Raw genomic sequence first — 12,584 nt, forward strand, 5'->3', positions numbered from 1 at the left:
GGCGCCACCAGTTGGAGAGTTAAAGAGTTGTTATTTGACTGCTATACCACCAGTTATAACAGCTCTTCCAGATACTGACGTAACGAAGCTTTTAAAGGAGGTTTGGATCAAAGATAACCCTGATCATCAGCCTCCTGATACTTCTGGGGGGTCTGTGGCAGGGGCTCTTACACGGAGTCAAACTGCAAGAAAAGCTACTAAATTAAGGGATAGAAGGTCCTCTGATTCCACAAGAACAGCAGAATCCCACCATGTCTGGATCTACTGATGTTGATATACTTTTCAAGAGTCTTGAACATAAGATATTTTCTTCAATGATGCATTTAGGTGATTCTATGAATAATTTTACTTCTAAGATTAATGCATTGGTGGATGTCAATACTCAACAGATGGCTGAATCTGGAGCTTTTAAAGTCGAAACTATTGAAAGACTTGAGATTTGTGATCAAGGATTATGTGATGTACAAGATCAATTCCAAGATGTAAATAAAACAATTGAAACGCTACAGATTCAGAATAAAAATTTAGCTAAAAAGGTTGATTATTTGGAGAATCAATCCAGACGGAATAATGTGAAAATTGTCGGCTTGTCAGAAGGCAAAGAAGGGCCAGATCCAAGAAAATTCTTCACTGAATGGATTCCAAAAGTGTTGGGACAAGATAAGTTTCCTGAAGGTTTAATATTGGAACGGGCTCATAGAGCTTTGAGAAGGAGACCTTTATCAGGACAGAATCCAAGACCTGTTCTGATTCACTGTTTAAATTACTGTGATAGTGAGACTATTTTACGTATGGCTATTAGAAATGCACAGCAAAACAGATCTCCTTTGATGGTTCAGAGTAATCGTGTTTTCTTCTATCCGGATTTGAGTCAGGAAATTATGTTTCAACGACGTGAATTTAATTCTGTGAAAGAATTATTGTGGACAAAAGGATACAAGGCAACATTTAGATACCCTGCGGTACTGAAGATTTTTCAGGATGGATATCAACCAAAGTTCTTTGATAATCCTAAAGAAGCTATGGATTTTGCTCAGTCTTTACCAATTACGCAATTCCAGGAACGACGTAGTCCTCCACGGTCTCCAAAGAGGGCAGAGCTGCAAGAAGGGAATTTGATTTCTGGAAGAAATGGAAGAAACGGTGGTCGCAATGGCAAAGTTGATTAAAAAAAATAATTTTTTTTTAAATTTTTGTTGAGAAGATTTTAAATAGTGATGGGAGTTGGGAGAGGGAACTGGGTGGGCACCAATTTCCAGAACTCATCAGCTGCGTGTGAGTTATCTCACACCCAATATTTTGGGGGAGTTACCGCAGTAGGCGGTTTAAACAGGAGGAGGTAATTGTGACCTCCGACCTGTTTTTTTTTCTTTTTAATTTTTGGGTAAGGGAGTGAAGCTTTTTTATATCTTTTTTAAATAATTAAATTTTTTATATATAACTTTTTTTAATTTTTTTTTAGTTTTTGGTTGTAATTTTAAAGGGGAATTAAGGATTTTTTTTCTTTTTTGGGGGTTTCTTTTTTTTTTCTTTCTTTTTCTTTTTTTTCTCTTTTTTTCCTTTTTTGTTTGTTTCTTGTTGTTGTGTTTTATTGAGTCTAAGAAATGTCTAAATTGAAGTTTGCTTCTCTTAATGTTCAAGGTTTAAATAATCCTATTAAGAAAGTACTTGCTTATTTAAAAAAAATTAAAAGTTGATGTTGCTTTTTTACAGGAAACTCATTTAACAGATAAGGAACATTTGAAACTCAAACGTGAATGGGTTGGGCAAGTTTTTTTTATTCCTCGTTTAATTCTAAGGCAAAAGGTGTGGCAATTTTGGTACATAAGAATCTACCATTTCAGTTACAGAATGAAGAGAAAAATGGTGGAAGATTATTAAAATTAAATTGTACAATCTTTAATGAGGCATGGACTTTGCTTGATGTTTATGCTCCTAATGTTGAGGATACAGCTTTTGTTGTGGATATGTCTTTATTACTTGGACAATCGAACTCTAATGTGATAATTGGGGGAGATTTGAATGTGGTGTTGGAACCTTTATTGGATAAGTACCCAAGAGTAATTAAGAAGTCTAAGATGGCAATCCAAGTGATTAATATGATGGCAGATTTGAATTTAATTGATATTTGGCGAAGAGTTAATCCTACAGAGAAAGATTTTTCTTTTTATTCCTCGCGACATAATTCTTTTTCTAGAATTGATTATTGTTTAATATCAGCACATTTGCAGGATAGGGTTACATCTGTGGAGTATAAGGCTAGATTGGTTTCGGATCATTCATTACTATTATTAGAATATTTGAGTTCACAAGATGTTCAGAAAGCTTCAAGATGGAGATTTAATACTATGCTATTGCAAAAACCAGAATTTATTAGTTTTTTTAAAACAGCAAATTGAAATTTTTATTGGTATTAACTGTAATTCTGTTTCTAGTCATTTTGTTTTTTGGGATGCAATGAAAGATTTTTTGCGAGGCCAAATTATCAGTTATGCCTCTAAAGTAAAGGAGAGAATTAAAGAGATTGAAGACTTAGAGGAAAAGATAACTGCTACTGAAAAAGAATTTCAAAAACATGCTACCGAAACGCAAAAGAATCAGTTAACTAATTTAAAATTTAAATATAATAAATTACAAGCATATCAGTTTGAATGTTTAATGAATCGAACTAAGCATAAGTTTTATGAATGGGGTGAGAAAGCTCAAAGTTTTGTTATGGCAATAAAAAAAGGAACAACTATCTAGGATTATACCAGCGATTAGAAAGAAATCAGGTTTTACTTTTAATCAAAAGGAGATTAATGAGGAATTTTGTAATTTTTATAAACAATTGTATACTTCAGAATGTAAAGATGTAACTGGCGATGCAATAGATTCTTTCTTGGAAAATATTAACTTGCCACAATTGAATCAAGAAGATAGACAAGAGTTAGATAAACCTTTTACAGAAGATTAAATAGAAAGGGCAATAAGAGACATGCCGAATGGAAAGGCACCTGGTGAAGATGGGTTTTCTATAGAGTTTTATAAAGTTTTTTATACTGATGATTCTTCTATTTATAAGGATGTATTACAACAAACTTACAATACTTTTCAATTACCTGAGTCTTGTTCTAACGCAATAATTACGGTTATACCAAAAAAAATAAAGACCCTTTACAGGTTTCTTCTTATAGACCAATTTTGTTGTTAGATGTAGATTATAAAATTGTAGCTAAAATTAAGGCTAATAGATTAGCTCAATATCTGTCTAAAATTATACATGGTGATCAAACGGGATTTATAAAAAACAGGTATGCGTCAGATAATATTTTACGGTTAATAACCTTGATAAATAAATCTAAATTTCAGTTGAATTATCCAATAGTGGTTTCATTGGATGCAGAAAAGGCTTTTGATAGAGTGGAATGGAAGTTTCTGTTCAAAGTACTTCAGAAATTTTGTTTTGGTTCTTAATTTATTGGGTTGATAAAGGCTTTATATAATAGCCCGAAGGCTAGAATTGCTGTTAATGGCCAAATTTCAGAATCTTTTAGTTTGACAAGATCTACTAGACAAGGATGTCCGTTGTCACCTGCTTTATTTGCTATAGTTATTGAACTTTTAGCACAATTAATACGTCAAAATGAAAACGTTAAAGGTATGAGGGTTCTGAATGAGGAATATAAGATTAATTTATTTGCTGATGATGTTTTATTATATTTGGTGGATCCAGATATTTCTTTACCTGCAATTCAAGAATGTTTAGAAATTTATGGCCAATTATCTGGTTACAAAGTAAATTGGGCTAAAAGTGAAATTTTACCAATTTGTAAAGGTGATTATTCAGTATATAAAAATATTACAAATTTGAAGTTGACTACACAAATTAAATATTTAGGAATTAATGTTAATACGGAATTTCAAGAATTATATTCAATTAATTATTTTCCTTTAATAAAAAGGATTAAATTAGATTTGATTAGGTGGAGGGATTTACCTTTGGGTTTACTAGGGAGGATTAATACCATAAAAATGAATATTTTTCCTAGAATACAATATTTGTTTCAATCAATTCCTTATTTTAAAAAAAAATTTTTTTAAGGATTTATATAAAGCGATTAGAGAATTCTTATGGAAGGAAAAATTTCCGAGAGTAGCAATGAGAAAATTGATGTGGGATTTTCAATTTGGAGGTTTAAGATTACCGAATTTTCAGCATTATTATGAAGCAGCTCAATTCAAATTTCTTAGTGCATTAATGAATATGGACACCTAGTTGGGTAAAGATAGAAATGGCGGTTATTTTAGAAAAATTTCCTCATGAGTTTTTGTTTCGATGGAATAATAATTTATTACGAACTTATGATGTGCCAATATTGAAACATTTATTGAATTTATGGACAAGTAAACTTAAAAAATTGGGACTTAAAAATATATATTCTGGAAGATTGCCATTATATAATAATCAACTTGTTCCTTTTAAGGTCTCCAATGCCACTTTGAAACAATGGGAAAAGAAGGGAATAAAAAATTTATCTGATTGTTTTTCTGAGTGTTGTTTTTGTTCCTCTGACGAATTACAAAGGAAATATGGTATTAGTGCAAATTCTATATTTGTATATTATCAATTAAGATCTTTTGTAAAACAGTTATGTGGTCGACATATGATTTTATTGCCTGAATCTAGTTTTGAAGAATATGTACTTTCAATACCAAAAAAGGGATATATATCTGATTTGTATTGTATTTTACAAGAAATTGATAGTAAAAAAGACTGGGATAAAGATAAGTTGAAATGGAAAAAAGATTTAGGACATAAAATAGCTGAAGAAGCTTGGATGGAAATTTGTCAGAATAGTATTCGGAAATTAATTAATGCTAGACTAGCGATGATTAATTATAATTTTATTCATCAGCTATATTTAACGCCGGAGAAATTAAAAAAATTTGGTTTTAGTAAGTTGGATTCTTGTTTTTGATGTGATCAGACGGCCAATACTTTTTTTGCATACTGTTTGGCTTTGTGATCGATTGCAACAGTTTTGGAAAGGTATTCAATCTGTTTTTAACAGTTTATATAATATCCATCTTGTATTAGATCCCGATATATTTTTATTAGGGAACATACAATCATTAATCGATTTAGGTTTAGAGGATTATCAGATTTCATTTATTTAGCTTTAGTTGTGGCTAAGAAATGTATAGCACTTACTTGGAAAGATAGAAATATACTAACTTTAGATAAGTGGTATTTGGAAATGAAATTTTGTTTGACTATGGAAAGGATATCTTTTTCAATTCAGGATAAGATGTCTTTTTATAAGTTAAAGTGGACTCCATTTGCTAATTATATGCATTTAAGTTTGATTTAAATATATGTTTAAGTGTGATATTTTAGTATTGACAATTTTTTTTGTTGTTAGAATATTTTTAGGTTAACTTTTATTTTTTTTGTAATGGGTATTTTTTTTATATATAATATTGTCAATTTTATTAACTCTTCACTCTTTATTTTGGGGGGGAGGGTTGGACTAATTTTAAGTTAGACTATTAATATTGTGTTGCAATTAACGGGGGGATTATTTTGTGTAGTTTTCTGATGTAATATTGTAATCATACCTTTTTAAAAAAAATTTTCTATTTTTCTTTAAATGTAATTCTTTATTGTATTCATGGTATAAAAATTTTAAAGTCTTTAAAAAAAATATATATAATACCAGCAAACAGGAAAGTAGGAACAGCAAACAAGGTTAAGGCAGAGTACCTTCTGGAGAATTAGTAAGTTTGCTGAGACATGAGCAGAGAGGAACTAGAAAGATGGAGAACAAGTGGTGATGGGAATGGAGGGAAAATACCATCAAAATAAAGTAAAAAGATTTTAAAAGTACAAGAAGTAAAAATTACCAAAGTGACATCATATAGAAATAACACAAGAAAACCATAATGAACAGTAAGAGTATAGGTAAAAATATCACTATCATTTATTTATGCCTGGCAATATTTGTACTCACCCTCAATAACTTCTTTGGCTTATCTCATTTGCTCCAAGTCAAAGATGTAGTAATGGGTACTTGTATGTGCCCAGCTATGCCTGTCTTTTTGTTGGGATTTGTGGAGCAATCCATGCCGCAAGCCTACACAGGCAAGGCTCCTCAACTCTTCCTCTGCTCCATCAGTGACGACACGAGTGCTGCTTCCTGCACTCATGAACTGTTATCCACTTTGTTGCCAACTTTCACTCTAGCAACACTTTCTTTCTCAATCTCTTTGGCTCCTTTTTGGGAGACAAACCATCTATAGACATCTTTTATAAACCCACTAACTGCCAGTTACCTTGGCCACTCTTCCCAGTCAGTCTCCTGTAAGGATTCCATTCCTCTCTCATTTCCTTCATCTCCACCACATCTGTGCCCAGGATAAGGCTTTCCTTTCCAGGACATTGGAAATAACCTCCTGCTTTATAAAACGTAGTACCCTTCTTCTCCTATTAAGTCAGCCTTGTATTTTTAATGTTCAATCTTCTCATCTGCATTTCCCATACATTCGCCGTAGCCCCTTGCCCACCCCTGCAGATGCAACATCATGATTTCCATTGTTCTCAGCTATCACCCCACCAGCCTCCACATCCAACATATTCTCCACAATTTGTCACCTGTAACAGGATCCCACCATCAGATACATCTTCCTTTCTTTCAGAAGGGACCATTCCCTCTGCGACTCCCTTACCCACTCCCTTCCCATCAAATGCCCCCTTCATCCTTCTCTATGATCACAAGAAGTGCTGCACTTGGATTTCCTTCCTACTATTTGGGATCCCTGATAGCCATTCCAAGTGAAAGAACATTTCACCTGTGAATCTGCAAGGGTTATTTACTCCAATGCTCCTGATGCACTTATTATACTGCCAAATCTAGACTGCCTGCAAATTGGAGGAACATTTTATATTCTGTCTTCCATCAGATGGCATAAATTTTGACCTCCATTTGCCATTGATAACTACCTTCCTTGGTCTCCCTTCCCCTATAATCTCCCTTCCTCCAACTACCCACCCCTTTCCCTCCACCACCAGATTTCTACCCTCCCTCTTGTATCCATCTATCACTTCTTAGTTGTTGGCCTGAGCTCTTCCCCTTTTCCCTTCCTTCCTTTCTTCTCTCTTCAGCCATCTTTTTATTCAGACATCTACTGGTTTTTTCCCAGATTCCTGATGAAAGGCTTGGGTCCAAAACATTGATCTTTTCATATGAACTGCTGAGTTTCTCTAGCACTTTTGTGCACTGTTTTAAAATTATTGGTGTTATCTTTGTCCAATTAAAAATAAGCAGAAATATTCCAATCATTAATTTCTACCAAATAAAAGCCTCTTGATCCAGATTCTCGGCTCAATTTAGGAATATAAAGTGAACCAAAAGCAAAAGAATTTGTGCCTGAATACACCTTTCAAGCTAAGGCATGAAAACTGATGATAATGTAAATTTTTCTTTTGAGTTCTTAAATGTGATTGGCATTACATTTTGAAATTCTCAGAACTAGTTAAGGCAAATTTGTATGCATTGCCATTGTTTCCAGGTTTCCAAGCAAATAAAGGAAAACAGCCCTTTAGATGTACAGAAAAATAGAATATTTATTTTGCACTGTCTTAGTTCTACCATACAATTATATGCACAAATTAGATTAATTGACTATCTTGGTCTGGCAGGCCAAGATATGAATCATGAAATAAAATATCTTGCATTGAAGAGACAATTACCTGAATCTTTGAGTGATTGAGTTAATCCACAAATTCGTTCCTGCAACAAAACTGCCTACAAATGGCTATTAAAATCAAAAGTAGTAAAAATATTTGAGCACTAAAATATATATTTGGGCTTGAACTTGTTGTGCGTTGATCCAAATTTAGAAACAAAATCCACACCCAAATAATTCTCAAGTCATAGCATGAAAATTAATTACAAATGACTCTTTAAATTTAAACACATTCAACAAACAAATATGATTCACAACGATCAAGAAAAAAAGACTCAATTCCCAAAAGCCATGCTGACGGGGAGACGATAGTTATGCAGGCATCTGGAGGATTGGGCAGGGGAAAAATGCTCTAAATAGTTGCCATTTATCTCGGATGAGTGGTGAGTCTCAGAAGGCATTATGCTAATTTTCTACAAGTGCAGACTATGCAACACAGGGAGATTGAAAAAGTAAGTTAACCTTCATACTTCTGAGAATGTAGTATTAGCAAGATATGTTGTATGATTACAGTGGACATTGGAAATTCAAATGTGAGCAAACAGCCAGAAAATCATGGCAAGCAAAGCAAATTCATGAATTGCCAATGTACCATGTGACAGTGGATCAAGCTTTCTATGGATATGGGATTAAATAATTGTGAACAATAAATACCACAATTTAAATGAGTAAAAAAAAAATCATTGTTTGCTTTGTACACATACTTCAGGCTTGTGTTCTTGCGGAACTGGTAAACAAGTCTGGTTTTTTTTCGTCAGTGATCATCAGTACAATGGCTTGGACGCTCCATCCTTTGCAAGGCTGTCTGCTGCTTCATTCCCAATGAAACCGGCGTGACCTGGTACATGCATCTGGAAAGTAGATTGTGAGAATCAAGGACAATAATGCTGAAAGACATGTACAACAACTGATCAGAATGCGCAGCAAGAGACATGCATTTTTATTTTTTCATTAGTTACAACAATCTCTTGCTTTGAAAATTTTGACAAATCTTGCATTAAATTTGTACTGAATGTAAATTGTTAATTTTTGACTTCTTTGCCAGTGATTTTAGAAACCAGCAGATGAGCATCATAAACATTTAATGAATGTTTTAATTTTTGTTTGAATTATATAGAATATGTCTGAACTGGAAATATCTTAACTAATGAAAACATTCATATTGTGAAGAGAATCCAAAATATTTTTATTGATTTTAATACAGGACTTATACAAAAGGGTTTAATTCAATAAGATGGTACAGACAGTTACATAAACTGAAATATTGTGGTGGCTTGCCTACACAACAGGCGAACCAGCTCATGGAGTCAGATCTGACTGAGAGAGCTCCGGGTGCAGGGCAAGCCCACAGCCTAGAAGCTGATGTCATAAAGGTTCTGGGAGTTGCAGTTCCTAGGGATTTAAACATGTGTGAGTTCTAATGAAGTCAGTTGGTTGAATTCACTTTTGACTGTGGTTCTTTTGTCTGGAGCGACTACAATATTCTGTACATCACTTACATAAATTGTAAATCATACACTAAACAGCACATAGCTTTTTCAAAAAAACTTCTAATAATATTAAAAAAAGCAGAAAATAGTCAGGGAAAAACTCAAACCCCTTTACCTAACCACACTGTCAGATGCTATATATGCATAGTATTAAAAGAAAATCAAAGGTTTGGAAAAAAGGATCCTGGAAAAGATAGGTCCGACAATTACTTTGGAGTAAAATTATAAAGTAAGATAGTGAGTCATAAATAATCCACATAACTTCTGGAATCTTATCCCTGAATTAATAATTGAACAATGAATGCAAGATATCTCATGCAACCCTCCACTTAAGTAAAAATGGAGGGAAAAGAAATGGCAAGATTCTGAACCAAAGATAAAGATCATTCCCTCCTGTTGTACTGAAGAGGGCGTGAAGAGAATCTTAGTGCTAAAATTCTATTACTCTTTGTCAATTACTGTGTAACGAATAATTTGAATCATCTAAAAACAATGTACCAAAATGAAATGTCCAGTTTGGACAACTTAAAAGTATAAATTCCAAATGATTTTTCACAGTCTCTGAAAATAAAAGGTTACATACCCATTCAATATTGATATCAGAAGTCAATTTGTCAAGTCTTTCAAAGTCCTCTTTGTTGACCACAGGTCCTCCTGAATAAAGCTTCCAACCATTAGTCTTCCAGGATTTAATCCACTTTGTAATACCTAATGGATAAAGAAATAATCTTCATTAATAAACCACCTTTCATGACTAAAATATCCCCAAATTTTTTATTCAACTGCATCATCTCACATTACCCTTCCTTCAACAGTTGAAGCGAAATACAAGAACAATTCAGTCACCATCAGATCACCACACATCACATTTTCAACAAGAAATTTATAAAAGTAGGCAGAAGTAGAAATGTCTTTTTAAAGTGCAGCAAACATAATTGTCTTGAGGTTCAGGCTACTCACCATTAATTGTAAACATGCTGTCAGTGAAAATAACAAGTTTTTCAATACCAAGTTCCTGTGCCTGTTCAATCGCCCGACAAGCTGCCTAACAAAACAGAAGAATTTAAATACGTTAATACAGATTTCTTGTCAGAGTACATACATGACATCACATACAACCCTGAGATTCTTTTTCCTAGTAGTGCAAAAGCTCTACACAATGTACACATGTAAACAAAGAAATGTCAATTGACTGTGCAACATCGAGGGGGAAAAAAAAAACAAAAAGTGCAAAAGTAAGAGTTCTTAAATGAGTTCCTGATTTAGTTGATTGTTGAGTCTGATGGAGGGGTAGCAGCTGTCCCCGAACCTGATAGCATGAGTCTTGTGCTACCTCTACCTTTTTCCTGATGGGAGCAGCAAGAACTGAGCATGTGCTGGGTCGTAGGGATCCTTGATTACTGATGCTCTTCGACAGCAGCATTCCCTGTATATGTTCTGAATGGTGAGGAGAATTTTGCCTGTGATGTCCTGTATCCATACCTTTTGCAGGTCTTTATGTTCAGCAGCATTGGTGTTCCCATCAGACCATAATGCACCAGTCAGCACACATTCCACATGAAATTTGCCAGAGTTTCCAATGTCATACCAAATCTCTAAACTTCTGAGGAAGTAGAGGCACTGACATGCTTTCTCCACAAGGCCAATAGTGTGTAGTGTCCAGGAAAGATCCTTTGAGATAGCAATGTCCAAGAACTACAATTTGTCAAGTTTATTGTTATCTGGTTGTACAGGTTCAATTTGACAAAACAGCATTCTCCAGTCCTCCATGCAAAACATGCCAATACACAAGACATTACACATACAGACAAATAATACATATGCAGGACAAGTATGTCATCCAGACAAATATTTTTTCCAGATAGTTAAAGTGAGCAGTTTCTTTTGTCATTCAGCATTCTCACTGCCCATGGGAAGAAGCTGTTCCTCAGCCTAGTGGTGCTGGCCCTGATCCTCCAGTATCTCCTCCCTAATGGGAGCAGCTGAAAGATGCTGTATGCTGGGTGGAATGGTCCTCAATGATTTTGAGCACCCTCTTCAGACAACGGCCTCGCTAGATCATGTTGATGGGGGGGGGGGGGGGGGGGGAGATGGGGTGGAAGAAAGACTCCAGTGATCCTCTATGTCATTCATGGTCCTGTGGATTGGCCTCTGATCCATTTATCTGTAGCAACTGTACCATACTGTGATGCAGCTGGCCAGGATGCTCTCAATAGAGCTCCTTTAGAAAGTTGACATTATGGTGGCCGGTTGCCTTGCCCACTTCAGTCTTCTCAGTTAGTGCAAGTGCTGTTGTGCCTTCCCGACAAGAGATGCTGAGTGTTCATAATAATCACTAGTTAAGTGAACTCCAAGGAAATTGATGTTCTCCAAACACTATTACAGAGTTGATGTATAGTGGAGGGTGGTCATTCCTGGTCTTCCTGAAGTCTATGATCATCTCCTTCGTTTTGACCACATTGAGACACAGGTTGTCACTCTCGCACCATTTCATGAGATTTTGCACCTCTTCAATCATTACTGGATCAAACCTGTCTGGTTTTACCTCCCTAAAATCAACAATCAGCTCCTTGTTTTCAGTGAAATCAAGCGCGAGGTTATTGTTGGTGCACCATTCGGCCAAGTTTTCAAATCTCCCTCTAATATGCTAACTCATCGCCCTTTTTATGTAACCCACGACCATAGCACTGTCAGCAAATTTGTAAATGGTGCTGTTGTCATACCGAGCCACACAGACATAGGAGTTAAGAATGCAGCCCTGTGGCACTCCAGTACTGATGGAGATTGTGGAGAAGAGGTTCTTACCAATGCTCATTGATTGTGATCTGGAGGTTAGAAAATCAAGGATCCAATTACACAGTGGAGTGTTGAGTGTCAGGTCCTGAGTTTGCTGATCAGTTTTGAGGGGATGCCAAACTGTCGTTGATAAAAAGCATCCTGATGTATGCATTTTTGCATCCAGTGTCCAGAGCGTTGAGATGAAATCTGCCAGAGACCTGTGGCTATCATAGGCAAATTGGAACAGATTGGAACAACACTCAGACAGGAGCTGATATGCTTCAACAGGCTTTTAAAACATTTCACCACTGTTGATGTGGTAGTATTTATCCTAAATATTTTGAAGAAATTATTACATTTATTGTTAAATCATACCTAGTACTGGCATACTAGAAGAACTCAAACGAGCTCAGCAAGTTTAGTACGGGCACCATGTTTCTAACTTGTACAGGAAGCAACACAGCATGAAACAAGAGTTATGCCGCTCAAGGAAGGTGGCGAATGCAGCTCAGAACCTCAAACCTCCATCCCCTCCCTCAACTTCATCTACATTCCCGGTTGCCTAGGAAATGCAAACACACGCTGACA

At 35.1% G+C, this 12,584-nt stretch overlaps 1 protein-coding gene across 5 annotated transcripts in view; it reads right to left on the minus strand.

Annotated features, from left to right (window-relative positions):
- The window catches only part of rnaseh1 (ribonuclease H1), a 49,758-nt gene that overhangs the window by 23,746 nt on the left and 13,428 nt on the right, over positions 1–12,584 (minus strand). For 4 of the 5 annotated variants that reach the window (XR_011340363.1, XR_011340361.1, XR_011340362.1 and 1 more), the window contains exons 6-8: positions 10,179–10,263; positions 9,802–9,926; positions 8,433–8,579 (exon numbers count right to left, since the gene is read on the minus strand). Coding sequence is in view for 1 of the 5 variants with exons in the window: in XM_069886200.1 (XP_069742301.1) it covers positions 8,493–8,579; positions 9,802–9,926; positions 10,179–10,263 (297 nt within the window). In the remaining 4 variants the exon portion in view is untranslated. Of the gene's footprint in view, positions 1–7,588; positions 8,580–9,801; positions 9,927–10,178; positions 10,264–12,584 lie in introns of those variants that run through there. The other variant, XM_069886200.1, reaches the window with a different exon arrangement.

Source organism: Narcine bancroftii, chromosome 6 (genome assembly GCF_036971445.1).
Source record: "Narcine bancroftii isolate sNarBan1 chromosome 6, sNarBan1.hap1, whole genome shotgun sequence".
Lineage (NCBI taxonomy): Eukaryota > Metazoa > Chordata > Chondrichthyes > Torpediniformes > Narcinidae > Narcine > Narcine bancroftii.